This window comes from Colletotrichum costaricense (assembly GCF_030867565.1).
Source record: "Colletotrichum costaricense strain IMI 309622 chromosome Unknown Scaffold_15.1, whole genome shotgun sequence".
Taxonomy (NCBI): Eukaryota; Fungi; Ascomycota; class Sordariomycetes; order Glomerellales; family Glomerellaceae; genus Colletotrichum; species Colletotrichum costaricense.
This window is the reverse complement of record NW_026848244.1, coordinates 1003275-1029473: the sequence shown is the minus strand read 5'-3', so window position 1 is coordinate 1029473 and position 26199 is coordinate 1003275. Positions and strand designations below refer to the sequence as shown.

Here is a 26199-nt window from a genome sequence, read left to right as displayed (position 1 = left end):
ACGAGGAGCCCAATGGACTAGGCCCCCTAACGATCCTTCAGAGCAGTGGGGTGGAACTACGTAGCAGAATAGAGGAAGTCAACATTCCGTTTGATACACAGACTATATCATTACAAGACACACAGGGAGGTAGTCTCCAATAATCAGGCCACAGAGGACATGGACGACGATGAATATCAAATGGACCACGGAAACACTTTGTGATTCTTCCAGAGACAATGGTTGACATCTATCTCTCGTGCCTAGCAAGCAACTCATCAATCATCCGCTGCAACCATAGCCTCTCTACAACGCCAATAATCATGAAACGCCTACTCGTCTTACTCTACTCTACGATGTGTGGACATCCGTCTTGGAGATGGCCTCTGTTACCGCCTCGATGGCCGGGTCAGCCTCGGCCTTCTTCTCGGTAGACTCCACCGACGCTCCAGCTCCGGCCGCCTTGGCCTTTTCCGCCTCCTTCTTGGCCTTCTTACGGGCCTTCTCGGCGTCCTTTGCCGCCTTCTTAGCAGCGGCCTTGGCCGCCGCCTCCTCCTTTTGCTTTCTGACTTCCTCGCCGCCAAAGGCGTCCTTCCACTCCTCAATCTTGGATGCCGCAATCTGGGTGAAGAGATGCTCGGGGGTTCCAAGCTTGTGACCGGGCTTGATGGCATCAGTGACCCAGGTGTCGGGGATGAACGGCTTGGGCTCGACGCCGAGCTGCTTGAGGATAGCAGTCGAGGTGTTGGGCAGGTAAGGAGCGACGAGAGAGGCCAAAAGGTCGATCTGGTTGAGCGCGAGACCGACAACGGCAGCGCAGCGGTCAGGCTCCTCAGTAAGAAGTCTGTTGTCGAGCTTGTTGTCCTGGAGCAGCTTGTTGCCGAGGCTATCGATATTATTAGCTCACGTCACGAAATAACGGGGGAGATAAATGGTTGGCATACGCAGAAATAGACATGATGGTCTGAAGACCAGCCCTCATCTTGGTGGCCTCCATGTTGTTGATGTACTCCTTGAGCAGGGTGTTGACCTCGTCGATGTGCTTCTTCAGGTAGTCATCAGTGTATTTGGTGTAGTCGGGAACCGCGCCTTCGGTCTTGGCCTGGCAGAACTTGTTGACTCTCTGGCAAAAGTTGCCGAGGTTCTTGAGGAGCTCGTTGTTGTTGCCGTCAACCATCTCCTGCCACATGAACTCAGAATCGGAAGTCTCGGGGCGGCGAGACAGCAAGTAGTATCTCCAGACATCGACGGGCACACCAGTCTGTTGTACCTGATTGCCAAAGACACCAACACCTCTCGACTTGCTGAACTTGCCACCCTCGTAGTTAAGATACTCGGTTGTGGAGATCTTGTGCAGTTTAGTCCAGTTCTCGCCGGTGCCGAGCTGAGATCCAGGGAAGATGATGGTATGGAATTGAACGTTGTCCTTGCCCATGAATTGGTACAGCTTCACGTCATCGGGGTTCTTCCACCACTGCTCCCAGTTCTTGCCTTCGAGGTTGTCGCCGTCGGTGTAGTTCTTGGTGATGGAGACGTATCCGATGCAAGCGTCGAACCAGACGTAAAAGACCTTTCTTGCGTAGTCCTCTCCGACCTCGTGAGTCGGGATCGGGACACCCCACTTGAGATCTCTGGTGATACCACGGGGCTTGAGGCCCTTGTCGATCCAGGCTTGGGTAATCTGCTCGGCATTATTGCTCCATGCGCCCTTTTTGCTAGACTCCTTGAACCACTTGACCAGATCGTCCTTGAGAGCATCGAGTCTAAGGAACAAGTGCTTTGTCTTGCGCTTCTCCGGGGTAGCTCCGTCGAGCTTGCAACGGGGCTTGATCAAGAAGCCAGTGGGCTTGGCAGCAACATCGTCATCGGCAGAAGCGTTGGCTTCGGGTTCGGGCTCGAGGGGGTCGAGAAGATTACCGCACTTGTCACACTGGTCGCCTCTAGCACCATCGTAGGCGCAGATAGAGCAGACACCCTCGACAAATCGATCGGCGAGGAAAGACTGGTGGGCCTCGACAGGGCAGAAAGGCTGGACGGTCTCGCGCTCCTCGATGTATCCGTTCTTCCACAGTTTGGTAAAGATGTCCTGGACAATCTCGGTCTGTTGGGCGGTCGGGGTTCGGCCAAAGATATTGAACGAGATATCAAAGTAGTCGTAGATGCCCTTGTGGAGGGCATGGTACTTTGCGCACAGCTCGGATGGGGTTACGCCCTCCTCAAGGGCCTTGGTCTCGGTCGCAGTGCCATACTCGTCGGAGCCGCAGACTGTAGTAGAAAGGGTCAGCCGGGATTGGGCATTGGAAGACACTCAAGGGAGAGAGGTAGTCGCAACATACTGTAGATGGTGGGGTTTCCGCGAGCACGGGAGTACCGCGCAAAGACATCGGCAGACAGAACACTGCCAATGATGTTTCCGAGATGAGGAACGTTGTTGACGTAGGGCAGGGCGGAGGTAATTAGAACATTGTTCTTGCCCTTGACGGGCAGAATGGGATTCGGCGCCATGATGTGATTGTTTGCTGTGTGTCGAGAGGAGAGGCGGAGAGGAGGAAGAGAGGAAAAGAAAGAATGGAAACTTGAGATGCCGACTTTCTCGGGGAAGGGAGTCAGGCGGCACGGTGTGCAATTGCGCCCACGGTGAGGTACGTCCCCCACTGCCCAGGGCAACTGCCACTGCCAAGTGTGAGTCGCACCTACCTACCAGACTGACTCTGAAATGTTGCGCGAGCCTTGGACCCCGCACTATCCCCTTTTGGGATGAGGGGCACGGTCGAAAAGCTTGGGCCATTTCTCAATCGTAATCGCCGAGTTCTCATCCTCACTTACTCACTCACTCACTCATGTAAGGTACTCACTCACTAAGGCAACTCATTCAAGATCTGGAATGAATTTGATCATGAGATGAGTTACATAAGGGTTGAGATGAAACGCGATGTTCTATTACGGCGTCAAGACTTAGCATATATTCGCGTTTTGAAATGCCATTGATATCAGCTTCGGCTCTTACGACCAGCAAATGCCATAATGCACACAAAGGCGTGATTACTATAGGGAGCGTTGGGCGCAATGAACAGACTTTGGGGCAGGTGGCTCAATATCCAAACATTGGTCATCAAGCCTCGACTTATGACTCCATTTGTCACCTCCGCAACCTTTGTTCGCTCAGACGGCACTGGACGTGTTTGTGCTCGGCTGGTCGCGGACAGAGTCACGCGAGCACACGGCTTACAGCCTAATCGAAAGCAGGAAGTATGTTTACCTTCCTATTCTCTCAAACTAAACATGCAGCCCAGGCACGATATTTGAAATTCATTCACATGTCGCATTCGTTCTGGGAGCTCGTTTCGATTTCCAGTTTCATAAGACGATTGACGAACTATCAAGTGGTATTCATGACAAAAATACCATCCCTTCAATGATTGAAATAACCAGAGATGCTGATAACAATCCAACCGTATTCGTCCGAACTAGGAGATCCCGTCCCAATTGACTTCTACAATAAGAGACGACATAATGCAAAACATGGGAGCGAGTCCAATTTGGTCACTGCTTTTCGGCGAAACGCCTTTGGGGGTTTCTAGAGGAAATCCAATGCCCTGGTGATAAGTCATGAGACCAATACCTTTGGGTTGAGGCTCCGTAATATGCTCCCTGAGATAGGCTTATGAGATGCCTGAATCAACATCTGTAAATGTAATCTCCCTTGTTTCCCGTAACTTTTGAACATGAAGATAGCACTTTTGCCTGATTCATCGCTATTCCCACATGAATCCAACAGAAAAACATTCCCTCCCGCATCGTCATAAGCAGATCAAGACAAAACACAAACTCCCATCATCATAATCCTTCATAGGGCGCCAAGTTCCACACATCAACAACACCACTATGCCTCCCAACAGCCATCATCTTCCCATCCATCGAGAAGGCCGCCGCCGTCACTAGCCCATCAATCCCCACCGCGGTCGTCACTTCAGCCAGAACCTGTCCAGAGTACACATCCGAGATATCCATCCCCTCCTCTGTCCGACACGCCAGGAACCGACAATCCGGCGACACCGCCAGCGGCCACCCCTCGTTGTTCCGCACTTTGTTCATCTCCCAGCTCGATACCCGCCCTGCCTCATGCTCCCACACATACACGGCCCTCGCCCACACCGACACAACCACCCTCCCATCCGGCGACGCCCCCAACGCCCGCGCCCCCGTCCCCGTCCCCGTCACAACCCCATCCACCTCCATCCGCCGTAGCGTCCTCCCCGTCTTGGCCTCCGATATCCTCACCGTCCCGTCCCTCGACAGCGTCACGAGGTCCGCACCGTTCGGCATAAAGAGAACATGCGCCGGCGCAGCATGGTTCATCACACCCGCCACCTTCTTCGTAGGTGGCATCCCCGGCGGACTCGTCGCCGCCTCAAACACAACAACAACGCCCAACGGATCCGCCGCCGCAAACTTCTTCCCGTCGGGGCTAAACGCCGCGGGATGCCCGACACCGTTCAACGCGCACCGCACCCCCCGCCCTTCCTCCCCGGCGCGGAGCTTCACCCGCCACTCCCGCTTCCATCCTGCATCCTTCTCCACCACCGCCGTCAGTTTTCCATCCGGGCTGAAGATGACCACAGGCGCGTCGCTGCTGATGTCAGACGGCACGAGGCGCGCGCCCACGGCGCCGGGCTTCTGGGGAAAGTCCCAAATCTTAGTGCTGGAGGGAAGCGCGGTGCCCGAGTTGTCTTGCGATGTGGCGACGTAGCCTTTTGGACTGATGGCGATGGAGGTGACGGGGCCGTTAAGGCAGATTGCGCGGCCGAGGTGCTTGAGGCGCAGAATTGATGGTGGGAGGGTGCCGTCGTGAAGGTTGAGGGATTGTATTGATCCCGAGACGGAGTGTGTCCTCACTGCATTCCGCTGCGCGCTGTAAATATGGTCAGTTATCTATGCATATCTTGAGTGATGTTGAACTGTTGCGGATCATGTGCGTAAATGTCAAGCAAAGAAAACGCACCCCCCGGCGACCGCCTCCTCATAGCTGGGCATCGAATCATCCGCCGGCGGGCCATTGCTGGCGTCCAGGTAAGCGCTCATGATGTCAATGTTTCTCTCTGTTTCCTTTCAACCCAAACACAGCATCATCCACTGCCGTCCGGCGGATTCCCCAGTGTAACGAATGAAGAGCTTTTGGATAAAACAAACAATGTGGTTGATGGACGAAGTTGGATTGAAGACGCTAGACGTTTTCCCCAGATCAATCGATCAGATCAGTCATGTCACCTTGCCGAGACCCCGGTCTCCTCGGGCGGCTTGGGATGTCACCGCACACAGCCGCAATGGCTGAGCTCCTCAGACCCCTGTCGGTCATTGTCTCTCCCCGCGGAACCTTGTTTGTGTTGCCGATGACCGGCGATCGCACCGGTCGCGCCGGGCACACCGGGCTATTTAGGTACCCAGCAAAAGAAGATGAAAGGGAATAACTTACAAATGCGCCCGGAAAATGAGCATCCGGAATGGCGGAACTCTTCGATGAGGTCGCATTCTGCCGCGACACTGACACATGATGAAGCAGGGACATTCGATAATTCACTGATGTGATGAGTGCGTCTTCCAAGAAAGAGATCCAACTGATACGCAATTGTAGATGGTCATTAAATGGTATTCTTCTGCTTCGCTATTCACATCGCACCCATGCAGTCCTTATGCCTACTGGCCAAATGCCTCCTCGTAGTTGGTCAGGCAGTATCTGTAGCGGACACTGGAATCCTCAATGCCGTTCATCGCCGACCTCAAACCATCGGCGCTGATGGGAACCTCCTGCACCCATGTCTTGATGCCCTTGTCGGCAGCAAGCTGCAACATCTCCAGCGTCTCGCGTCTGCTACCCAAGTGGGAGCTGCCAATGAAGCAGCCGTTGGGGAGGAAGTCCTGGTTGCGAACAGTGATGCCACCACCACCGGGGAGACCGACAGACACCCACTTGCCGTGGACGTCGAGAAGGCTAAGGTAGGCAGAGAGGTCGAAGCCCTCGAATGAGTTGGCCGTGTTAAGAATAAGGTCAAAAGTCATCTTGTGGGGCTCGTTCCAACCCTTCTCGCCGCTCGCCAGGTAGCCATCGGCACCCATCTTCAAAGAGTCCGCCTCCTTGGATCGCGAACGGGAAATGGCCCAGACCTCAGCACCCAGAGCCTTGGCGAACATGACACCAAAGTGACCGATGCCGCCAATGCCGACAATGCCGACCTTCTTGCCAGGGCCACATCCGTTTCTGATCAGAGGGCTGTAAGCTGTCAGGCCAGCGCAGAGCATAGGAGCAGCGATGGTGCTGGGGAGGGCTTCGGGGATGGGGAAAACCCTGTTACTTGATTAGCATGCATCTCATTTCGAGAGTAGCAAACACACGTACCAGTGCTCGTGTGTGCGGACGTGGGAGGAGTATCCGCCCTGGGAGATGGCGCCGGAGTCGGGGAATGTAGAGCCGTAGGTGTCGAGCTGGTGCTTGCAGTATGTCTCGTTGTCGTTCTTGCACTGACGGCACTCGAGGCAGGCGTAGGATTGAGCTCCAACACCAACACGCGAGCCCTCCTTGATCTTGGTGACCTTGGAGCCGACTCTCAAAGCCTTTCCGACGATTTCTAGACATAGCGGAGTTAGCCAGCAGGTCACAACTACGCAGTAGACACATGGACTCACCGTGACCAACCGCCAGAGGATAGGGCTGAGCACCCCAGTCACCCTTGATGGTGTGAACATCACTGGCACAAACACCGCAGCACTCAATCTTAATATCGACGTCGTAGTCACCAAACGGCTTGGGGTCAAACTCCTGCTTCTTGAAGTCTTGCCAGGTCTCGGCACTGTTGACCTGGAAGCCGGTGAACTTCTCGGGAATCGACATGATGGATAGTTGAGTGTGAGTGAGGAGCTGTCTTGTAGATTCGTCTGGCTACTCTCGAGATACGACCTCGATTTGATTACAGGAAGTGTTCGGATGGCACGAGAGAAGAGGAAGAGAAGGAGGAAGAGGAGAAAGGCTCGGACGCTGCTCACAACGGGCAGAGGGAACCGCGCCGGATGAAATACCCTGACCATTTTCAGAGCTTCTCCCGAAACCCCCCACCATCTCGTTTGTCGCGGCGCTGCGCGTGGAGCGTAGGACATCCATCCTTGAGTGAGGGGCACCTCCCAGCTCGGTCGAGGAGGGGCTTATGTCGCGCCGCAATGTCTGCCCATGGGAGCTAGATGGGGGCAGGACCCTTGCTCGAGGCTAGGCGCTTGTTGGAAGCAAATGATGGCCCTCTCATTCGATTCTTCCACAATCTTGCGCCATTGACTTCCTTCCCTCATCCGTCCGTCCGTCGCAGATGGCTGTGTTCGTAAAGGGACTGCATAAGAAAGAACATGTTTCTCGAAATCGAATCCGTTATTGTCGTGATTGCCGTTCAATTATCTCTGCTGTAAGCCTGTCGAGCTCGCATCCTTCTTCGTCACTTTCTTACACTCACCCGCCCTCCCATTCATCGTGTCGCGCTGCCCCGCGATGATACCCCACCGTTGCCCGCCAATTGCACCCCAAAACCCACTCGATTTGAGGTGGCTCCTCCGGGAGTTGGGGAAGGAAAATTGTCCGGAGGATTTTCCGAGACCGGCTGCCGAAAATCCCACCATACAGAGGGAAGAGATCCCCTCTTCGACGTTTGACGGCGGATGGGAACTCCACGATCACAGATAACATCGGGCTTGGCCTGGACCAAAAATTCTTCGTCGAGGGGCCAACCTCGCTGCACTGGATGTCTGAACTCCCTTCTTCGCTGTATCTCGGCAAATGTCTCCGAGTGCATGTGTGCCGTGCAAATGTCCCTAGCCAACCATCCAGTCTGGGCATGCGTACTGGTTCGATGCTTTCATCGCGCTGTAGCTAATCGAGGTATGCGTAACGCCGACAGGGTGAGTGACCAGTTCAACATGTCGGTACTGGCTCGGGGTTGTCCCAGCCTTCGCTTGGACTGTCTCTTCCGTTCGCCATTATTTCCTCTTCCCCCCTTGCCACCGGCGCCTTTTCCTCAGTTCGTCTCCCAGAACTTTCACTTTCGGTCGCGGTTCTATGCGGACCGAACATCGGCGACTCGGGCTCGGTGCAATGATCGGGCGGTTCTCCGGCGCGTAAGCAACATCCCGGCCGGGTAGGCTATTTGAGCTTGGCGAACTCCCCCATGCTCTACTGTTGCTTTCTTGTAGGTGCCGGTCGCCCGCTTAATCCGACGCCGGCCAGAAATGCGACCCTCATCGAGGCACCAAAGTATACGAACGGGACATTTCCCCAGTCGATGGCGTTCCACTTGGCGAAGTTGTAGTACACCTCTGGCCCTAAGCTTCGAACTGTGTACAAGTGTCCAAAGTCGGCTACAAGGAGCACGAACAGGACGGTCTTCCAGACGCGCAGGTCTGATGTGGCGCGAAGAACGAGGGCTTCATTGAGAGCAAAGAGCAGGTATAGGTTGGCGAGCTGGGAGAGGACGATCGAGGTTCCTTGGGGAATGACTTCGGGTTTTGAGACGGCGTGAGTGAGCTGGAGATAGTCGTCGGGTCGCACGTGTGCGTAATAGGCACCGACAAGAGCAGAGATGGGCTCGATGCCTAGGAAGAAGACGCGGTAGAAGAGCGGAATGACGAGGCCTATTCTGCCGAATTGAGCAGGTTTGGGCGGCATCTTTGCAGCTTCTTGAGAGTGATATGTCGTCGACGAGAGAACAAGAAGGTCAATTTCTTGTCAGGAATTATGGAGAGAGAAGCTTGGAGAACTGAGAGGGGACGTCAGGGCGGTTTCGTCTCATCGCTGGAGATTCTGGCGTGACGGGCACCCTGATGGACTGGGCCTCTCGTCATCGGCAGGAGCAAGGAAAAACTTGAGCTCCGGATGACCGGGGCTCAACGCGCCGGAGCCGAAGGTAAGTGTAAATGGCCCGTGCCCCAAACGCAATTCAGATGGGAATTTGCGATCTCATGATGCTACATTGCTGCTTCAAGGTCGACGATCACAGGTCACCGTAGAAGCTTATCATACCGCCCATCATTGGGACGATCATCTTCTACGGATCTAATGTATAGCTCAACGCTCTGTATTAAGTTGTGACTTGGTCCAGGAAGCTCACGATCTAACACGAAAGGTAGCTCACCTTCATGTCGAGAGAATCTGGGGAAGCGAAAAGTCACAAAATCATCCCTGACGAGGAGGATATGGCTGTGATTTACTCTCATTTCCGAAACTTTATCCTTGAGATGAAGAGTTTCCCAGGCGCTCGCTTATCCGCGCCGTCTTTGTGTTTTAGACGCATCTGACAATGCAGCGCTCGGCCAAGGGAGCCCACCGCCATGGTAGAGGTGAGACCTTCATGGCAATACTCGGGTACTCTACTAGGCACATAGTGGCAGAAGAACAATAGGAGCAGGCGGTAAGGCACCGGTGAGATGTGACGGTGGATGGACGGAACGTTGCCCTTCATTCGTCGGCTGCATAAGAGTGTGACAGCCAATTTCCGATTGTAAAGGTCTCAGAGCCTGGTTGCCACAATGCCAACGACGTCCGCCATGCTGGGTCAAAGGATGAGTCGTCTCTGGACTGGAATGGGTAAGGGCAATTGCCGAAGCTGATGTTTGACTATCTGTAGATATGATCCTCTGGATTATCGTCGTCTTGCGACCTCGAAGAGGCACACACAAATGGATGCCGCTGTCTCTGACACCAGGTTAAACACAAAGAACTGTTGACCAGACCAGAGTTTGCAAGAGAGGAAACATCGGAAATTGACTTTGGATCTCCGCTTACAGGGTTGCAGGCGGCCTAGCCTGAAGGATGCGATGCGGGAAGGGTGGGATTTCCAGGGTATTTGCATTCAGGGACCGAGACCCCGGGAAGTTGGACACTATCGAGGCAGATGCTGCGACCTGCCTGCAAGTGGGAATTCAATGATACCAGCTGGCTGCCCACGGTACTAAGTTTTGTAAATGGGAATGGGATTTCGGGATGGGAGAAGATGGAGGGTAGCGAGAATTGGTATTTTTACCAGAAGTATCGAATACGTCTCTAGTCACCGGGATAGAGACAAGTTTCGCAGCTCAGTGGCTCGAAAATCCGAAACACCAAGTACCGATACCTTTGCCCCCTTCTGCTGTTTGACAGCCCTGGTACCGTAGGTACCTCCGTAGGTACTTCCGCCACGGCGTCCGCGAGGCCTGCCACGCTGCAATTTCATTGTGGTTGCAGCCAACCTTACGAGATGAGGCGGCGGTTCGGGATTTCGAGAATGGCTTGCCCATTCGGAATGTAAACATTGCGACGCTGTGTGATGAATGTCAACAGCAACAACGGCGCATGTTGATGTGGTAGAGTCGGTATTCTTGACCTGGCACACTGACTTCAAGTATCGCGGTCACTCCTCTATCATCCCATGCCCACATGATGTTGAATTGTCACGGGATACCTTCTTCTGCTGTGCTTCCTCTTTGTCCACTGGGATTAACTCCCACTGTTTGATCATTTGAACACCTACGACTTACCTACCAAAGTATACAAAACCATCCGGATCGCACAAAGACGACTCGGTTCCCCGGGCTACCCCGTGCAATCTGCAACAGGCGTGGCGCACGTTCAACTACTTCTCGCCAGCACTAGTACCTTCACAGCAAATTGAGGTGAAGCCTGACAGTGGTAAGCCCATACCTATCGGCCAGGCCGTCTTTCATCCTTTCTCGTTCCTGTGGGTGTGTGTACCTACGAATACTTGCCGGCTCCTAGTTTCCATCTCTTCTTCTACGCACCGTTCTCGCACCTGTCAGCGCCAATCTGGCGATCTCGCTTCCGTTGTTGTTCTTTTCAACGGCCGTCAACTCGTTCCGTATTGACCTCTGGCATCGCTGCTTCTTCCCGGTTCACAGATCTGAGAAACAGTAAAGTACCTAACTGAGGGAGTGTGATACCTAAGTAGGTGAATCTTGCAAAGGCGGCTTTCCCGTTCCCCAAGACCCAAGAAATACCTGGATACAAGTACGTACCGCACTCGGTACCAGAGGGGAAGGACCGGGACTTTTCTTTGCCCTTCCCATCGCCGGCTTGAGATTTACATCAACATTACTCGAAACCGTCGCCCAACAACCACAAAAGACTAGTCGCCGCCAGTCATTACACAAACCCGAGGCTCGCACTTGGCTGGAGATCTGCACTGTCGCCCTCTTTTTCTTTCTTCTTCTCTTCCCTTTCTTTGTTGACTCGCGCTCCCACACCCGGGCACACACCAGGACACGCCAGGGCACCACGGCACCCACAGCTCGACGGGCAGATGCTCACTTGCTCATTAGGCACCGCACGAATACCTACCTGACGCTTCTGCCCAACTGCTCCAAGGTCATCGGACCTGTCTGCCAACTTCGACCTCCTTCATTCATCTCTGTCTTCGTGTTACCGTCACCGTCCTCACCCTCATCTTTCACCTCTATCCGTACTTCGACGAGAAACCTAGCACGGAAAGACTCGCTGGGTGGCGGCGCGTTCTGCCCGGTAGTGTGTCCACCACCCTATTTCCCGCAGACGAATCCAGACCCGATCCGGTAACCCCAGGAAGCCGATCCCTCTTCCCACCACCCAAGGAGGACGGACCCTTGAAAATCCATAGAGAGAAGAAGGGCCAGCCGGGGGGACGAACACCCTTCGACCCTGACATTTCGACGCCCCTAGGCCTGAATAGGTCGTCTCCAGCAACCCCCAAACAAACCGTCCCCAGGACCCTCACCAACTCTTCCTGTCGCGGCTTGCTCGCCCTGCCTTTCAGTCCCCAAAGAGCCCCAGGGGCCACCGGCCGACTCCCGTGGTTCAGCTTTCCACTGCCGCCCTCCGCCTGCACTGCAACTCAACCCCGTTCACGGCTGCTGCAGCCCATCTCGCTCTCTGTCTCAATATCTTTGAACCACACCCGAAAATCTCCAAAACTTCCGCCCAACCGTCTCCTTACTGGCCGCCACCTGCTTATCCACCCATTGTCCACCCTGCAGTGGCTCCAAGCCTTTAGCTGGGAAGTCCGAGACATTCCCGTCCTGCGAGTGTACAACTTCCCGGCGCGCCAGATAGAGTCAGGTTTAGGAAGGGGGAAAAGAAGCAAAAAAGGGAGAAGAAGCTAGGACTGAAGGTATGGAACCGAGACAAGACCCTCCGTACCTCCTCGAACTACCCATCTCCCTCTCTTACCTATTCCCTTAAACCCTTCAAACCTCCCACTGACCATGTGATGATCCCTAGGTATTTGTGCTTTGTTCGCTTCCCCACGAATCCGTTTCGACCTCCCCTTTCTCTTCCACGTCCCCGGACCCTTCCTTGTCGTCTCGTCTGCAAGGTCAGCTAGAGAAGATCCATCTCGACCTCTAGTTCTGGTATCTAGGCGACTGTCGCCAGCGTCGACGTCGACGTACGCATCTACAGCATGTCTGCACGCATCCAAATCCTCTCCGATTGGGCTCCGGCCCAGGAGGCTATCTACGACGAGCCCTCCTCCACTTCCGCCATTCAGGAAGATGCCTTTGATGGGAACGCCAACGCCAGACCTTCTTTCCAGCAACATCGCCTTCGTAGCATGAGTCTCTCCCTCCCATGGCGCCGCAAATCCTCCATCTTCCACATCGAACCCGAACTGTCGAGCCATCTCGAGGAACTCTCCCTCGAGCGATCTCGAAGCCACGTCGGCCCTAGCAACGAGAACTCTGAGAAGCACGGTCACGGAGCACACGCGGGAGGCAACGGCGGCAATAGCAATGGTAGCATCAAGGGCATGTTCCGTAGGGCGTCCATATCGTTGAAGGGCATTGTCCACCATCACAAGAGACATTCGATCGGGGGTGCTCATGGCTTGGAGGAGCCTCAAAATGATGTCCGTCCCGGCACTGCTCATGCCAACTCCCATTGGCACCGCCTTCGCCAGGCAACAAGCTTTCGACACTCCAAGACGTCCCATGGCCCCGACTCACAAAGCGATGCCTCCGCGTCTGATCACTGCTTCCCCTGCCTGCCACTCCCTGGGAGTGGAAGCGCGCCGCCCATCATCCCTTTTCACACAGGCGCCGCTGCCAAGGCTTCTGCCGCTGCCTCAAACCAGGCTTTCCAGAACAAGTGGCTTCGCGCTTCCTCTGATGACTTCACTGATCGCGAGAGCGGCATCGGCATCACCGTTACTGGTGTCGACTCGGACGTCGATGTGGAGGTGGAGGTCCAGGACGCCAACATCAGCCGAATCAACTTTATTGCGCAGCTCCCTGTTGAGTTGGCGATCCAGGTTCTCGCTCATTTGGATGCCACTGCTCTTGGCGCTGCGAGCAGAGTTTCGCGGGAATGGCAGCAAATGGTCAAAAACCAACACGTCTGGAGAGAGTCATTCTTGCGCGAGAAGACTGGAACCTACGCTACTAGTCTCCCCGTTCAACCTGGAACAGGACAGGGCGTCCCGCCCATTAACCCAGACGTGGATTGGAAGCAGATCTACAAGGCCAAGGAGGAGCTCGACCAGCGATGGAAGGAGGGCAAGGCTAAGCCCGTCTATCTGAATGGGCACCTGGACAGTATCTATTGCCTTCAGTTCGACGAGTAAGTATCAAGGATTCTTTCGGAAGAGCCTGGTTAACTAACATACGCATAGAACGAAGATCATCACCGGTTCTCGCGATAAGACCATTCGAGTGTGGGACATGCGGACATTCGAGTGTCGTCTGGTCATCGGCCCGCCTGAGGTCGTCAACGACGTCTCCCTGCTTCTCGACGACGAAGGACAGCCGGTTCATTACGCAACTCTCCCCGATAACCAGCGGGCGAATCCTTCGATGCCTGCCATGGTTTCCTTTCCCACCCACCACAAGGCATCGATTCTTTGTCTGCAATACGATGATCGCATGCTCGTCACTGGGTCGTCCGACGCGAGCTGCATTGTGTACAACGTTCGCTCGGGCTACAGACCGATCCGCCGTCTTCAGCATCATACTGCCGCTGTGTTGGATCTCGCTTTTGACGACAAACACATCATTACGTGTAGCAAGGACATTAGCATCTGCGTTTGGGACCGAGCGACCGGCACTCTCCTCCGTCAGCTTCGAGGGCATTCCGGTCCAGTGAATGCTGTCCAGATGCGCGGCAATACCATTGTCTCTTGTTCGGGCGACTTCCGCGTCAAGCTCTGGAACATTGACACTGGCAAAAACATTCGAGAATTCCAGGGTCACACCAAGGGCCTGGCGTGTTCTCAGTTCTCCGAAGACGGCCGATATGTCGCCTCGGCTGGTAATGACAAGGTCATCCGCATTTGGGATGCCAACACGGGCGAGTGTCTTCGCGAGATGAAGGCCCACGATAACCTCGTGCGCAGCCTGCATATCGACTCGGTCAGCGGGCGTCTTGTCAGCGGCAGCTACGATACTGACATTAAGGTCTTTGACATGGAGACTGGTCGCCAGTTGCTCGACTTCCCACGATGGCACGCTAGCTGGGTGCTGAGCGCGAAGAGCGATTATCGGAGAATCGTCAGCACCGGACAGGATCCCAAGATCCTCATCATGGACTTTGGTGCCGACGTCGCCGGAATCGAGGCACTGGAGAGCAGCGGCGGTACCTGCGAGATAGAGGGCGGATACATATAGAGGGCACGAAAGACGCATACAACCTACATAATACCCTAATACCGAGAGCGGCAAGGCTGGACCGCCCTCACTGACGACTTGGCTTCTTCATTTTTATTCGACCATCACGACTCGGTGGCGATCCGGCGTAGTAGACGTTATACGAAAACAAAAGAGATGAGGCGATTTCTGGAAAGAACAGAACCCTCACAGAGGCGTATTGGATGATGACGATGGATACTCATCCACTTGTATTGGGATTACGGATGTCTGGTCAAGATCCGGTTTCTTTTCGTTCGGGTTGGGATCCGTTCAAACATTTGGACTGGACTTTGTTTCTTCGTTTTGCATGGCATCCTGGGCTTTGTTGCATAGACGGCTACTGGATAGAAGCATTATAGACTCTGTTTCGCCATCACATATTTATCCGTGGGTGTTCGCTAACTGCCGCCTGCCTGGCCGTCCATTTTTCCGACGTCCTGCGAAGATGGGGAGTTTTGAAGTGACACTTTTACCACTGATCTGCCATGCTTTATTGTCATGCTATGAGACGACGGGTTCATGGTATAGAATGCGGAGAAAACGACCGTTTCATTCCAGACAAAAAAAAAGTCAACGGGGCCAACGAGGCGGCAAAATATGGTGGGACGGGGGTGAGCCTCGTTCCCATCAAAGCGCTGGCTGGTGTGGCAATATACCTGCTGGCCCATTCGGGTTTCAGGACAGGTGCAAGCAAGATCAGACGTTCCGTTTCGTTTCGACTCAAAAGGGTCTTTTTATCTGATGGCCGGTCGGTTGGCCTGGTTTGCGACTCTGCCTGGCCTTTTTGTTTGTTTCGAGAGTGTGTGGTGCGGTGGTTACCGCACGTCTTGGGTTGATTATCGGCGTGGTGGTAACGGATGAATCTGTGCTACGCGTCCTCTGGAACTGGGACCGAGATGGACATCTGGATGAAGATTTCGAGTGCTGTGCTACCTTGCCGATCTTGGTGTTTCATGTCCTGTTCGACCGAACTGGGATGCTTTGGTACGGCTGCTTGTGTGTTGTCATGTATGCTGCAGATGTAAAGTCCATGAGAATTGAGGGATGTAGTATACGTCTAGGCGCAAGTGAGATGCAGAAGCAATGGGTGTCCGGTTACAATGACGACCAGCATCAAAACATGCGCATGCGAAGCAGATGTCAATGTCGAGGCTCTTCTATAAGCTTGGCTCCATACCTACGACCTCAGGAAGCTACGCTGTCCAGAGTCCAAGAAGATCATTGGGACTCAGTGCGTCTCTTCTTCGGACTCGGGCCTGGGAGCAATCTCATCTTTGAGCCTGCCCACGTCCCGTCCACGGTCCGAGAGCACGTCGGTGGGAAAACTGGATGATTGAGATCAGCCTAATGCGGACCTGACACACGAGGAAGGTCGCGGTCAAAGGGCGACTGACGGGCTGGACAGATCACGGACCGTGCCTTCCGGTATCCGCAAGGCGGTTGGCTACTTGCTTGAGCTTCGGAGACGTATCTGAGCGGAGAATTTGGACTTGCTGATGTAGGTGGCCGCCGATATGGTTTACTTTAAGCTGGTGATTTGACAGAGGGGTCGGAACGGCGCGACGATGATGCTGCTCAGAATTAGTATCGTCTAGTCACAGGTAGGATGATGTCCATCACAACGACACTGGAAGACGGTGGCGAAGGGAGCACAAAGACTCTTACGGCTTGGGAGCCTCCAGCCGCCAAATGCACAAAAAACTGAAGTACCCTAGTTCAGACAAGAAGTATGTCTTGATAGATGGTTCACCAGATTGAGGCTTTTGGCCACTCTTCCAGCTCCCAGTCTCGAATACACGCCAACATCATGATGATGGTAAAGAAGGGCAGGTTTATGGATGGTAAAGTGGCAGACCTCAACCATCGTGTGTAGCTGTCTCGCGAACACCGAGGTTAAAAGAACCATCGGCCAAATACTTGGTAGCTTCCCACATGCCTCTGCCAAGTATCGTGAAGACAGTCACATGTGTGGAAGAACACAAAAAAAGCATCAGTTTCAGCTGCGTTATCCGCAAATTGTCTTGGGCAGTTGACTCGGGCCCTATTCGAGCGAGAGGCCTCGATCCCAAGATCCTCCAAGATGTCAAGATGGAAGCTGAAATAGGGCCGAAGAGCAGGGGTCGTTCCAGAACAAAAGTCGAGTATCACGAACCGACCTTCCATTTCTGTCCTTCCCCGGACCCCATTTCCCCTCAGCATCCACGGCCCCAGACATCAGGTTTGAGTGGGTTAGGGGCGGGGGACAAGCCCGGAGTAGAGGCAGAGGAGAACACAAATATAGTGGGCATTGCACATTCACAAGAGCCGCCGTGATGGTGCCGGATGTGACGCTGCTCGGTCGGGCCGGATGGGCAGCAGAGGATCTGAGCCTTGTTGTGAGGAACTTCATCTACATGTGTTCGTCTCATGTTGCCTAGTCTTGTCTTCATCTCACGATGCCTGCCGCCGGAGTGTAGATGCCGCCGCAGCGTTAAGCAGGGAGGTATTTTTGTTCGACCCCCGGATCGAACGGTGGCCCCGGGGGCGCTTCGGTCTCATTCTATGGATTGAATTGCCTTGGATAAATCTCCCGCATGCCAAGTTAAGGAAAACCCCGGATCCCCTCTCCAGATTTGTCTCCTCCAATACATCAAGGCCTCCAGCGCCTCAAGAAATCACCGCTCTGCAGAATAGAATGACGCCGTAGAGGAGCCGACTTAGACCACGAGGCTTTGACGCCGATGGGGGAAATTAGACTTGTTCGAGTGTCCCGTGGGGATGATCTGCGCTACCGACCGACGCGGAGAATCTGCGAGGAAGAAAATGGTCACGACACGCTAGGATGAGGTGGACGAGGGCGCAAAATTACCACGAGGACATGGGATGGAGGGGATTCGAGGGGGGAAAATGTTGGGGTTCGCCCTAGGTCTCACGACTCCACGATTCGATTCGCGAGAGAAGGTACCACACGTTGCAATAGCCTGTATGTAGAACACTCACAAGGTGTGCCCAGGCCATGTGGACAGGAGGGAACATGGGCAACGCCACCTGACCGCGAGAACGAGCAACAAGCGCTCCTCGGAAAGGAGGCTAGAGGCGGCAGACGTAGATCTTATTGTGGGACGTACGCGGTTTAAAGATGATGATATCGAGTATTGAGCTACGCTCTAAATGAACCCAAAGCCAAGCCAGGCGGAGACAGGTCTTCAGCCGGAGGGATTGTCGCGAACCGTTTATGTCTCTTTTGGGAGGAGAAGGGAGAAGTTTCTGAACTTTCTGGGCCCAGAACCGTCCCTTTAGCCTTCACGCATGAAGGTTAATTTCCGTCAGAAATACTGGGGATGAGATGTGGTGTAGCGGCAAGCGGCACATGGTGGTCCTGGTTTGTCCTAAAGCTGTCTCTAGTGACATGCAGCTAAAAGTCTAAAAGGGGGCGCTGACAAGAAGTCGCCAAGTCGCTTGTATTTTGGTACTCGTGAGTTGCAGATGTCAGTTTCTGCTATGCTCGCTGTTTTTTTCCATGGGGGAAATTTGGGGACTTAGGCGCAGGGCGTAACAGCTTGGCGGCGGACATGTCAAGCGGCCAGGAATAGGATCATCGATGCGCAGATAGAGTGCGCGCGGGACGATCAAGCGTTGACGGGTGGGTTCGGGGGCCCGTGAAGACGACATGACTCTGGACAATTGGTGAGAATAGAGAAGTTGAGTATCAATAGTACCAGTGTTCTTCAAACACACACAGTATTATTAGGTAAAGTACTCCGGGAAGGATTCCGAGTTTTGCGCGTACATGAACAGCCAGGGAAGAGTGAATTACAGAGCGATGCTGGTGTACTCAGAGTAGTAAAGATGATATAGACGTTTCGAAACGGCTGCACTGGCAAAGATGGGATGTTGTGAAGCTGTGTTCGTTTGGGGCCAATGTAGACTCCTGCATCAATCGATACTTCAAAGTTTATGACTGAACAGAGGGACTAAGGTTGCGTACCTAAAGCTCGCAATGCGGATATGTCCTAGTGAAGCCTTATAGAAAGTGTATCTACGATCCAGAATTCCAGAAATCAAGGCCGCGAACTCAGGCTGGGCCCGCAAGGTCATGACAAGTCAACAAGAGTAAGCATATCGAGTGCCTGGGCGCACGCGATGCAAGTGATGTGTCCTCGAGGCTTCAGCGTTGCATTAGGCATGGATGTACTCAGGTACGGCGATCCAGCGGTTGCGTGCGGTCCAGTCACCGATGTCCAGCTGGGGTCATGTCCTGCACGAGCTATTGTCCGCAGCTGATGTCTGGTCATTGACGGTCCTCCCAGAACTCGTAGTCGTAGTCGGACTTGGTAGCGATGCGGCAGAGGTACCTCTCCCGGGCCTGTCCTGGCGAGTTGACAGCGGACATGACTCCTGCAAGGGGCATGTAAACCGCCAGCATCGTCAGACAAATCCTGGGGGCATTTCGGGCTCGATGGACGGGATATCCCCTACGATTGGCGTGCCGAGGGCCGGCTCTGGTCTTGAAGTGGTACTATAACCCATCAATAGATGAAGGTTTTTCAACATCGTCCCTTTTGGACGAGACTGGTCTCACAAGGCTCGAAGCGATGGGTTTTCCCCACAGTCCATTAACCTTTTGAAAGTGAAAGAGACGCGCCGGGCGGAGCAGGTAACTGAATTTTCTCAACGTCTTCTCATGTGACAGCGCTTGGCTCTGGAGAAGGGCCGAGAGCATTGAGTATTGCGGGGTGGTATTGCAGTAGCTTCCAATATTGTGCAGAAAAATAGGCAAGTCGCTGATGACAAGATGATTCCTGGAGGCAGACAGTAGACCCGGGTGACTCTCTCTCACCACAAGGTTACAATGAGCAGCATCACGGGTGAGAAACTTCGAAGGGGGCCGATGGTAGCCCAAGCTTACAGAACGCCATGTATGTCGCGTGGCTTCAGTTGACAGGTCGTACAGAGTCAATGCCCAGGGCCAGCCACTTCAAGGAACCTGACAATTTCATGGGAGACCTCTTTGTGAGCGCTTCGATGCCGTCATAGAAGAGTTCCAGACAGACGGGCCGGTCCAAGTTTCTGAGTCTAGTCAGCGCAGTAAAATGACATTGTAGGACATGAATGGTGAGAGGGAGATAGATATTCATGGAATCATGGCCAAGAGTCAAGACATACCGGTAGTCACAAGCGCCTCGCCCATCTGGACCCTCTCCGTCCTCATCATCTCCCGCAGGAACAACTGCCATCCAACCAACGGCCACCAACGCACAACCACAGCCAGTGCCGCTGCGGGATCGGGTCGCAACGCGCCCAGCTCTGTGACGCGAACCCCATCAAACCATTTCTCTTTGAGCCCTTGCTGTGCACGCTGAAGGCATCTACCGCTGGTGGAGGGTGGACGGGCTTGAAACGGCGCTATGCCCGATCCTGAGCTACCCCGGCCTCTCCATGTCGGCTGTCCAGAACTTCTTTTGGTGACGGTGCTGCTTTCCTGCTGCTTCTTGAACATACCCTTGTCCCTGTTGTGTGTGCTCTTGGAAGTGAAATGATCCTTGCTGCTGCTCATCCGTGGAGGGGCGGCTTTGGTGGGGAAGAGAACACAAAGTGGCCAAGCCAGGGGCACAAGAGGCGAAAAAAGGGAACGGGGGGTCCTCGAAATAGGGAGAACAGCCGCCGGCGTCTTGTCTTGTTCCCCCTCCCCGATATTGGTACGGAATATTACACAGCAGTACTTGGCCCCTTTGTGCACGAGACATTGGAACAAGACGGGGGAGTAAACTCCAAGAGCCACACAGAATGCATGCAGTACTCAGAGACCAAAGACCTCTCCGCAACTAGAGAACAAGTTATTCCGTCTTGTCTTTGACCTTGCTTCTTTTCATCTTTGACTGTTCAACCAGCTGCCCCATTCGGAGTAGAGTTGACTCCCTCTCTCTCTCTCTCTCTCTCTCTGACAGACGGGACTGACCTTCGTTCTGTTTCCTCCAGCCACAGCATGGCTCGTAGATGAGCCGTTCGATGACATGTCTACAGTTTCCTTGGGGGCGGGCTGGCTGATCCTCCGCCTTCGCTTACTTTCCTCTCCCTGCACGTGGAGTCTCCTTTCTTTCCCCTTGAATCGACTGCCCAAATGGCCAGGTTCCTGCGTCCCATCATCAAGGCGAGGCCTCGAGGACCGACAGATCTCGCCCGAAAGATCATTTTCATGCGGGAAACGGAGGCGGTGCAGGGATCATGACAGTCCCTTGGGAAACCAAACCTTGGGCCGTTTACCTATTCCTGCATGCGATTCAATCAACCTCTCACCACCAGAACACCACCAACGGTGGATATACCCAGAACAAGGTCGACAGATCACCAGGTTGAAGGGGGGCCCGGTGGTCCAACCCGGACTACTGGACTAGGGGCGGCTGTCGCATCGCATTGACTAACCCCCTGAACTGCTCCGGACAGGGCCTTTTCGTCCGAACTACTTGCGTATGCTTCCCTATTCTGCGTCTGTCTGTCACTCTCATTCTCTCACTCACCAACTCTCTCGCCTCGCCTCGCCTCGCGCGCACGTCGCTTGACTTACTCTGTCTGCTGCTGGCAATACCTAACAGCGTACCACCCCCCCATCCTAGCTCTGTTTGAAGCTATATCCCCTCCCAACCAATAGCGCCCCCCTCTGGATCCTTGTTTCATCGCATTTTTGTGCTCTGCCAGGATTACCTATCCAGCGCGGCAAGTCTGCTGGGCGAGGGGTGGTAGTAAAGAAAGAAGGACTAAGGTTAGCTGTTGTACTTGTTGGCTAGGTTTTTTGTCGAGCTCGGGCGGGCCACGGACGTCCAATATCCCCCCTTCTCACTCAATCATTCAGTTTCCCTTCCCCGGTCATACAACCCTACTGGCCCTGCTTGGCTGCCCAGAAGGCCGAGATCCAGTCGTTGAGTATCCGTACCTTTCTTTGACGGACGGCTCTTGGGGGTTGTGAACCGGGATCCAGGGCCTTGCTTTGCTTCAGACTGGGAGGAGGAGAGGTCCGACTGCCGCCGCCGCCACCATGGCGATAAATCGTCCGGCGAGGCAGGGGACTGCCCAAAAGGTAAGGTCAATATAAGACGATCATGTCGCCGTCAACCTCTTCTACGTTTGTGGTCCATCCCTTCCTCTGCTGTTGTCTCGACCTCACACCCTCGTCCTCCCATCGACGTTCTTTCCTTTTCGTTGCGTGTATCCAAAAGCCAAGAGGTGGTATATTCTACCACACTCTGCTGTTTCGATTCGTTCCAAGTCACTCTTTGCACCAAGAAAGAAACCGAGCCTCGATCGGCCGTCACCCGCTGTTGTCACTTTTCAACCTTTCTCTGGTGAGTGTTGTACACCGTTGCTCTTCGATACCGGTCCCGTGGCTTGTCTCCTTCTTCCCTACACCCTCCCGAACCACCGGCCTATTGTCTCGGCTCTTAATATCAGTTCCTCTTGGCTTCTTGGGTTGGTGGCAACGGTATCTTCTACAAGAAGTACCGTGACGTGGGACCTGTCATCTGAGTCCGGGCCAGTCTGGGTCCAAGGGGGGCTCGCCGAGTGAAAGAGACCTTGTCTCGTCCGAAGGAGGAACAATAGGACATGATCCAGGCTTGTGATGCACAGCAGTCCTTTTAGTCACTGACAACAAGGCTGTTCGTGGAGAGCGGGCCGGTGCGAGTCGATTGTCAGTTAGTCACTGACACTCACGCGCCCTTCATACTTAAGGTGTGGATGGTTCGTGATGTCGATATCGAGGGTCATCAGCTTCTAAGCCCTATCACACTTTTCACATCACCCCGGCCTGGTACAAAGAAAACAAATATTTCAGTCTTTCCTTTCTTGAAACAACTTTCCTCGAGCAGTCTCGAGCTACTTCCACATCCCCTCGAAGTTGCGATTGGTTTGGAATTTTCTTCCTTCCATCATCATCAACACCTTCAACACCACTTACTTCAGTCGAGACTGAGAGCTAACCGCCAACCTTCTTCTCAGTTTTCACCTTCCTTACAACCATCCAAACACAAGAGAACCTCAAACAGCTGGCTGTGCTTCCTCGCAATGGGTTTCTCTACGGTCTTTACGGCCGCCGTCCTGGCCCTGCGCCTGTTCTCGGCGGACGTCCTCGCAGCTCCCGCGCCTGCTCCGGTTCCCCAGGCCGCTACTCCTGACGCTGCTGCCGGCTTCTGGGTCGCCTCGATTGAGCGCCGCGGTGTCTCCGCCTTTGGTGACGCCAACTATAAGATCTTCCGCAACGTTAAGGACTTTGGCGCGAAGGGTGATGGCTCTACCGACGACACTGTCGCCATTCAGGCTGGTATGTGATTCCCTTCTCTTGAAGCAAAAGAAAATAGTGTGCTAACCTCAGACCAGCTATGGACGAGGGAAACCGCTGCGGCTTTGGCTGTGACTCCCAGACTACCACTCCCGCTCTCGTCTACTTCCCCGCTGGCACCTACGTTGTCTCCAAGCCTATTGTCATGAAGTACTACACTCACATGGTTGGAGATGCCACTCAGCTTCCCACCATCAAGGCCGCTGCTAGCTTCACCGGTATGGCCGTCATCGATGCCAACCCGTACGACGACCAGGGTAACAACGCCCATACCAACCAAAACAGTACGTGCTTGCTTGATATCCCAAACAACTTGTGATGTCCAGTTGCTAACTTTTCGTCCCTAGACTTCTGGAAGCTTGTCCGCAACTTCAACATTGACCTGACCGGCATGCCCTTCACCTCCGGTGCTGGCATTCACTGGCAGGTTGCCCAGGCTACCAGTCTCCAGAACATCGTCTTCAACATGCGCACCGATGGTGGCGACGCCAACGTCCAGCAGGGTATCTTCATCGATAACGGCTCTGGAGGTTTCATGACCGACCTGACCTTCAACGGAGGCAAGTACGGTGCCTTCATGGGCTCCCAGCAGTTCACTACCCGTAACATGACCTTCAACAACTGCAAGACGGCCGTCTACATGAACTGGAACTGGCTGTGGACCTTCCAGGACCTCAAGATCAACAACTGCGGCGTCGGCATCGACATGTCCAACGGTGGTGCCAGCGCTCAGACAGTCGGCTCCGTTCTCCTGCTCGACAGCGTCATTAGCAACACTCCTGTCGGCGTCTTGACTGCCTACAACCCTTCGTCTTCGTCCACCAACGGTAGCTTGATCCTTGACAACGTCGACATGACTTCCAACGTTCCCGCCGCCGTCCAGATCGTCGACACCAAGGCCACCGTGCTCGCTGGTAACCAAAAGATTGGATCCTTCGTCCAGGGCAAGACCTACACTGGCACTGCCGGTCAGGGTAAGGCTGTTCAGGCTGCCCAGGATGCTATTGTCAAGCCCGCTGGTCTTCTCGCTTCCGATGGCAAGGTTGTTACCCGCAGCAAGCCTCAGTACGCCAATGTCCCTGCCAGCTCTTTCCTCAGCGCCAAGGCCAACGGCTGCAAGGGTGACGGTAAGAGTGATGATACCGCTGCCATCCAGGCCCTGTTCAACAAGGCCGGCCCCAACGACATTGTCTACTTTGACCACGGTGCCTACATCATCTCCGACACGATCGAGGTTCCCAAGGACATCAAGATCACTGGTGAGGTCTGGCCTCTTCTCATGGCCAACGGTGCCGCTTTCAAGGACCAGGCCAATCCCAAGGTCATGCTTCGCATCGGTAAGGCCGGCGACGTTGGTACCTTTGAGATGAGCGATATCATCGTCCAGACCCAGGGCCCCCAGGCTGGTGCCATCCTCATGGAGTACAACATTGCTGGCTCTACCCCTGGCGCCGCTGGCCTCTGGGATGTTCACTTCCGCATTGGAGGCAGCGCCGGAACCCAGCTTCAGTCCGACAAGTGCGCCAAGAACCCCAACGTCACCACGACCGCCAACCCTGAGTGCATCGGTGCCTACCTTCTCACCCACATGACGGCCCAGTCTTCTGGCTACTTTGAGAACACCTGGTGGTGGGTTGCCGACCACGAGCTCGATCTTCCCGACCGCAAGGCCCAGATCAACATCTACAACGGCCGTGGTGTTCTCTGCGAGGCTACCAAGGGCACCTGGTTCTGGGGTACCGCCTCCGAGCACAGCGTTCTCTACAACTACCAGTTCAACAACGCCTCCAACGTCTACATGGCTCATATCCAGACCGAGACGGCCTACTTCCAGGGTAACCCCGACGCCAAGACGCCCTTCACGGTCAACAACGCCATTCTCGACCCCAACTTTGAGACCTTCTGCACCGGCCAGAGTGACAAGTGCGCTCGTACCTGGGGTGTCCGCGCCATCAACTCCAAGGACATTCTCATCTACGGTGCCGGCCTGTACAGCTTCTTCAACAATTACGACCAGGTCTGCGTTGGTGAGAACAACTGCCAGGACCACATGGTCTCCCTCGAGAACTCGGATGTCAAGTTCTTTGGTCTCAGCACCAAGGCCGCCATCAACATGGTTACGGTCAACGGCAAGGGCGCTGCGCTCGACACTGACAACCGCAACAACTTCTGCGCCACTGTGGCCATGTTCCAGGCTCCCCTCTAGGAGAGGGCCAACATCAAGTGGTACAGTGTCGAGGCGGTTGCTGGATCCCTCTAGAAGAGAGTTACCGTGCTCCGAGAGGGGCGCCGTTACCCGCACGAGGTTTTAACGATCCCGTACGCTCCAAAGTACACGAGTGCCTACGTGCCGGGTGAAGCTTTCCCTATTCCCAAGGGTATTACCGACCACCACGTCCGTCACCATGTCCATCACCACGACCACCAGCCTACTGGCGAGCACGTCCGCGAGCTTCGCTTTTAGGATGGTGGCTGTGTTTACTTTCTTCTAGATGTAGTCGTCCGCCCCAGTGGTGCGTCGCTACATGTTCTTAACACACCCCTTTTTTATGCTATGGGATTTGGCAGGAGGCATACTTGCATCAAGGGAGTTGACGGTTTCTAGAAAACGGGATTAGGCCGTGGATCGTGAGAACACGAAGGTTTTTACGGCGGGATTGACATTCTTGTTTTGCCTCAAGGGCATTTTGATACCATTCAACGAAACAAAGTTTAACCAAGTTATCTCGTTCTTGAAGTAGCCTGTGTGACTGATTTGTAAAATTTGATGCTCGTATGAAGCCAACTAACAACAACAGCGTCATGACCTAGTCATAATTCAGTAATTGCCTCCCGCTTTCCTTTGGTGTCTTTCGAGTTCTCTCGCAATGTGTCCTCACCTTGTAATCCTCACCTTGGCTTCTCGGTGTGAGGCGGCGAGTGGCCTTCACCGAGAAAGAAAGGCGATGATTCGCCGATCGGCGTTTCCCAATGGCCGACTGCGCGCGTTCAGCCCCCATGATCCACTCAGGGTACGTACTGCCTTTCTATGGTACCGCGGTACCTCACTTGATGTGGCAGCAACGTCATACTCTGTGCATCGATTTCTTCCAATTCCAAGCTCTGGCGCCATTCCTCCCGCCGATTTAAGAGACCATCGTCACTCACGATCCAGCTCATTCCCAGCTTCCTTTGCCCTTTATGCGATAACAAACACTCCGAACTTCCTCTCTCACACACCCAAGACCATCACG

The 26199-nt window shown here is 54.2% G+C and overlaps 9 protein-coding genes across 9 annotated transcripts; 2 read left to right on the top strand and 7 right to left on the bottom strand.

The window, feature by feature from the left end:
• Positions 1 to 330: 330 nt before the first annotated feature.
• CCOS01_12701 (methionyl-tRNA synthetase) lies at positions 331 to 2484 on the bottom strand (the record flags this gene model as incomplete). The annotated part of the gene is made up of 3 exons (XM_060460849.1): positions 331 to 865; positions 924 to 2244; positions 2316 to 2484. 3 exons carry the CDS (start codon positions 2482 to 2484, stop codon positions 331 to 333), a joined length of 2025 nt encoding a protein of 674 aa, XP_060308897.1.
• A 1332-nt stretch (positions 2485 to 3816) lies between these two features.
• CCOS01_12700 (ribosome assembly protein 4) lies at positions 3817 to 5061 on the bottom strand (the record flags this gene model as incomplete). Its single annotated transcript, XM_060460848.1, has 2 exons — positions 3817 to 4891; positions 4982 to 5061. 2 exons carry the CDS (start codon positions 5059 to 5061, stop codon positions 3817 to 3819), a joined length of 1155 nt encoding a protein of 384 aa, XP_060308896.1.
• Positions 5062 to 5673: 612 nt separating this feature from the next.
• Positions 5674 to 6865, bottom strand: CCOS01_12699 (alcohol dehydrogenase GroES-like domain-containing protein; the record flags this gene model as incomplete). Its single annotated transcript, XM_060460847.1, has 3 exons — positions 5674 to 6322; positions 6374 to 6602; positions 6661 to 6865. 3 exons carry the CDS (start codon positions 6863 to 6865, stop codon positions 5674 to 5676), a joined length of 1083 nt encoding a protein of 360 aa, XP_060308895.1.
• Positions 6866 to 7468: 603 nt separating this feature from the next.
• Positions 7469 to 7852, bottom strand: CCOS01_12698 (uncharacterized protein; the record flags this gene model as incomplete). The annotated part of the gene is made up of 1 exon (XM_060460846.1): positions 7469 to 7852. One exon carries the CDS (start codon positions 7850 to 7852, stop codon positions 7469 to 7471), a length of 384 nt encoding a protein of 127 aa, XP_060308894.1.
• Positions 7853 to 8185: 333 nt separating this feature from the next.
• Positions 8186 to 8677, bottom strand: CCOS01_12697 (uncharacterized protein; the record flags this gene model as incomplete). Its single annotated transcript, XM_060460845.1, has 1 exon — positions 8186 to 8677. The coding sequence occupies one exon, from the start codon at positions 8675 to 8677 to the stop codon at positions 8186 to 8188; it is 492 nt and encodes a 163-aa protein (XP_060308893.1).
• A 3760-nt stretch (positions 8678 to 12437) lies between these two features.
• CCOS01_12696 (WD repeat domain-containing protein) lies at positions 12438 to 14634 on the top strand (the record flags this gene model as incomplete). The annotated part of the gene is made up of 2 exons (XM_060460844.1): positions 12438 to 13591; positions 13644 to 14634. 2 exons carry the CDS (start codon positions 12438 to 12440, stop codon positions 14632 to 14634), a joined length of 2145 nt encoding a protein of 714 aa, XP_060308892.1.
• Positions 14635 to 16511: 1877 nt separating this feature from the next.
• On the bottom strand, positions 16512 to 16781 carry CCOS01_12695 (uncharacterized protein; the record flags this gene model as incomplete). The annotated part of the gene is made up of 1 exon (XM_060460843.1): positions 16512 to 16781. A coding segment is annotated over one exon (270 nt), but the record flags the coding sequence as incomplete, so codon positions are not given.
• Positions 16782 to 18925: 2144 nt separating this feature from the next.
• Positions 18926 to 20191, bottom strand: CCOS01_12694 (uncharacterized protein; the record flags this gene model as incomplete). Its single annotated transcript, XM_060460842.1, has 2 exons — positions 18926 to 19032; positions 19801 to 20191. 2 exons carry the CDS (start codon positions 20189 to 20191, stop codon positions 18926 to 18928), a joined length of 498 nt encoding a protein of 165 aa, XP_060308890.1.
• A 1476-nt stretch (positions 20192 to 21667) lies between these two features.
• CCOS01_12693 (glucan 1,3-beta-glucosidase) lies at positions 21668 to 25172 on the top strand (the record flags this gene model as incomplete). The annotated part of the gene is made up of 5 exons (XM_060460841.1): positions 21668 to 21709; positions 22297 to 22368; positions 22591 to 22948; positions 23005 to 23250; positions 23314 to 25172. The coding sequence occupies 5 exons, from the start codon at positions 21668 to 21670 to the stop codon at positions 25170 to 25172; spliced, it is 2577 nt and encodes an 858-aa protein (XP_060308889.1).
• Between the last annotated feature and the right edge of the window lie 1027 nt (positions 25173 to 26199).